The sequence below is a fragment of the Benincasa hispida genome, chromosome 8 (genome assembly GCF_009727055.1).
Source record: "Benincasa hispida cultivar B227 chromosome 8, ASM972705v1, whole genome shotgun sequence".
Classification (NCBI taxonomy): domain Eukaryota; kingdom Viridiplantae; phylum Streptophyta; class Magnoliopsida; order Cucurbitales; family Cucurbitaceae; genus Benincasa; species Benincasa hispida.
The window spans coordinates 9,021,953-9,025,226 of NC_052356.1; the positions used below are offsets into that span (position 1 = coordinate 9,021,953).

The 3,274-nt window shown below is 29.1% G+C and overlaps 1 protein-coding gene across 1 annotated transcript; it reads right to left on the minus strand.

Moving 5' to 3' along the window:
- Window positions 1-349: 349 nt before the first annotated feature.
- LOC120083711 (protein SMALL AUXIN UP-REGULATED RNA 10-like) lies at window positions 350-934 on the minus strand. Its single transcript, XM_039039558.1, has one exon. The coding sequence runs from the start codon at window positions 872-874 to the stop codon at window positions 443-445; it is 432 nt and encodes a 143-aa protein (XP_038895486.1). The 5' UTR covers window positions 875-934; the 3' UTR covers window positions 350-442.
- Window positions 935-3,274: the final 2,340 nt, after the last annotated feature.

Genomic DNA, 3,274 nt, shown 5'->3' on the forward strand with positions numbered 1-3,274 from the left:
TATAAAAATGAAGATGATAATAATAATAATAAGTGAACCACCTTTCCAACTTTGAATTGTAGAAGGATCCAGAACTCTATCAACTTTGTCCAAATTTCATATCTATAGTGGATATTTTGTAATTTTCTAATTTAAAAAAAAAAAAAAGGACTAATTGTAACTTTTTTTGGTTAGATCTCCATAGACCAGAAAGATTCGAACTTCCCATTTTAAAGGAGATAAATAACGTCTTGACGAATTAAACTAATATGTTTTTGAACAAAATTGATTGTTATTTATTTTAAAACTCAAGACCAAATTAATTGTGAAAAATTAAGATAAAGTGCTATAAAGATGTTAAAAAGTAAAAGCTGACAATATATATCTTTATTGTTACTTTTACAATAAACACAGGGCTAATAATTAAAAGAAAAAAAAATACAAAACCTTTTTAGTAGTAATTTCAATAACTTTGAATGATGGCTCTACACAAAGTTCCCCAAGTAATTGCATCTCTAGAGTCTTTTTTAGACTCTAACTTCCATTGCTCAGCCAAAATCTTCTCAACCTCACCTGGCTGACATGGGATTGTCAATGCACCTTCATGGTCAAAACCATATTCTTCAGCTGCTTGCTCCAACAGCCTCAAAAACATAGGGTGTGTCAAACAACTCAATGGAACTACAAATCGTTTCGGCTCCTCCCCGTCCACTGCCACCACCGCAAAATGCCCTTCTTTCACATCCTCCGGGACCGCAGTCGAGTCCACAACTTCGTCAAAATTCTCATTACTATTCGCATTAAACGGTTTTCGACCTCGCGATAGGCTCTTTTGAAGCTTCTCGACGACGACCTTGATACCATTCTTTTTCTTCATGGTTCTAGACTTAGCCATATGATCAAAGTTTGTAATGAGAGAGAGAAAGAGAAAGAGAGGGAATATCCTTTTTGGAGTTTGCTTTGATTGTGTTTAAAAATTTATAAAATTAGGTGTATATATAGTGTTAAATGGGTTTTGAAAGATAAGATTTGAAGGGGTCTAAAAGTAAAAAAGAGAGGAAAGGGCATGCAAGAAGGTTTTGGACTGAAGTATGTGAAGTTAAGTTAGAGGAGACCACAGCATGTGAGTAATTGAGTCCATGCATTCAAAGTTCTATGAAATGTCACTTTTAGAACTGTCATTTCTGCCTCCAAATTATTGAAGTGGTTCTCATGAAATGAAGCAAATTCTAGTTCCATATAATCACTTTACAAATATGTTATGCTTACTTCTTGAGAATTCTGGATTATTGAAAAGGTTACCTAGAATGGAAAGTTCATCTATGAATTATGTACTCAAATACATGAGTCGACACTCGAGTTGCGGGTCGAGGATGCCTTTTCCATCTCTGACCGGATATTTTTTAATATATACATCGTGATAACTCAATTTGTCGATTTAAAAAATGAGAATATAGATCTAGTTAATCTCAAGGTCCTATGATAATCATTTGTTTTTTTGTTTTGAGATTTTAAAAACTAACTATTTCCACTCATAAGTTTTTTATATTTTCACATTTAAAAAAGAATTTTAACATGTTGGCCAATCTTAGAATGAGTTTTTGAAATTTCCAGAGTGTATCAAAAAGTTTGGAACTTGATTTTCTCTCTTTTTTTTTTTATTATTTCAATTTTACTCTCATTGATGTGTTAACAAATATAATAATATTTTATCTGATATACTTTATATTTTTATATATCAATCAATAGACATATCATTGATATATAAGATATAAAGTGTATAAGTCACATAATTTATATACTAAATTATATTATTAATATGCCAATTTATCAATCAATGCATGCTCATGCACTTGTTATTTGTGCAGTACTTAAATTTGAATTCTTATTCATTCGTTTCAAAGTATATGCATTCTTTTACTACTATATTGTCATCAACTTATTAATAGTTCAATTCATCCTCATTACAGTTTTGTAAAGGATTGATGATAACAATTACATTTGTTAAACATAAATGGGAGGACTTAAAAGACAAATGATAACTTCACATTAGTGAATCGACAAAGCTTAACGTAATTAAAAACATTTTTAATGATGAAGATATGAATAACGTGTTTAAAGGAACTAAAAACTTGTCTAACTCACTTCCAAGCGATGCAAAGTCAATCTCAACTAGGTTTCTATAGAAACCATAGTTTTTTGTTATGATGAGAAGAGTTCCATCCCCATAATACTTGTTTTAAATACAATTATAAAAATAATACTTGTGTATCAATATTACATCGATGCCCATTTAAAATTTATTACAAATATAATATTAATGTATTAATTAATAATATATCATTACTCATCAAAAATTAATTTCAAGTATATCGTGTTAATGTATTAATAACATATCAACATTCATTATAAAAATTCATTGAAACATAGTGAGAAAATATTGTCTCTCTCTACGTAGCATGGAATCGAGACACAAGTTGAATACATCAAGACATAATAGTAAACGTTGTTTTGAATGCATCAAGATGTTTGATATTCATAGTGAAATAAAAGGAAACTTTTGTAAATATTTGAAACATACAAAATAGATTTATTTGTACAGATTAAATTCATGGTTAATTAAAAACTTAAAATTGGATTGATACCATCAAATAAAAGATGTTTCATGTACAAATTTAACCTATATAAAAGTTAAATTTATAGTTTCTTCAATCTGAATGACTTATATTTAATTTTGGTCAAGTAACAATTCAATTGAGTTAAATTTGAAAAATTGTTCGATTTTGTATTTATTTGATATTGTTTAGTGTTTTGGAGAGAGTTACTAAGTTGCTAGCTAATAAATGGCAACTTGTTTCTTCATTTGTTGCATCTCATCCCAAAAGAAAGAGTTCTTTCTTCCATTTGATTCTTTTTATATTTGAATTGAGTTGAGAGTAAGTATCTAAAAGTTCTACCATATCTTAATAGTTCAAGGTTGCAGTTCTACTAGAGTTAATCATTGTATCTTGCTGAGATGATTGTTATAGTCTACTTACAGCCTGTGCAATGCGAATAATTGTCTTTAGAATAATGCTTGACGATTTCACAATTCCTTGATGTTATTAATTATTTCAATTCATAAGCCTTGTTATATTATTTAGCTTACTTCTGATTTTGGACATTGTTATTGTGTACCGTGTATATACCCTTTCTACTTAAGGTATAGTAAGTTTACTAGTGTATGTTCAATTTATATATTTCATTTCCTCCAACACAAGATATAACATAGTCTCTCTCACAACATGAATACACG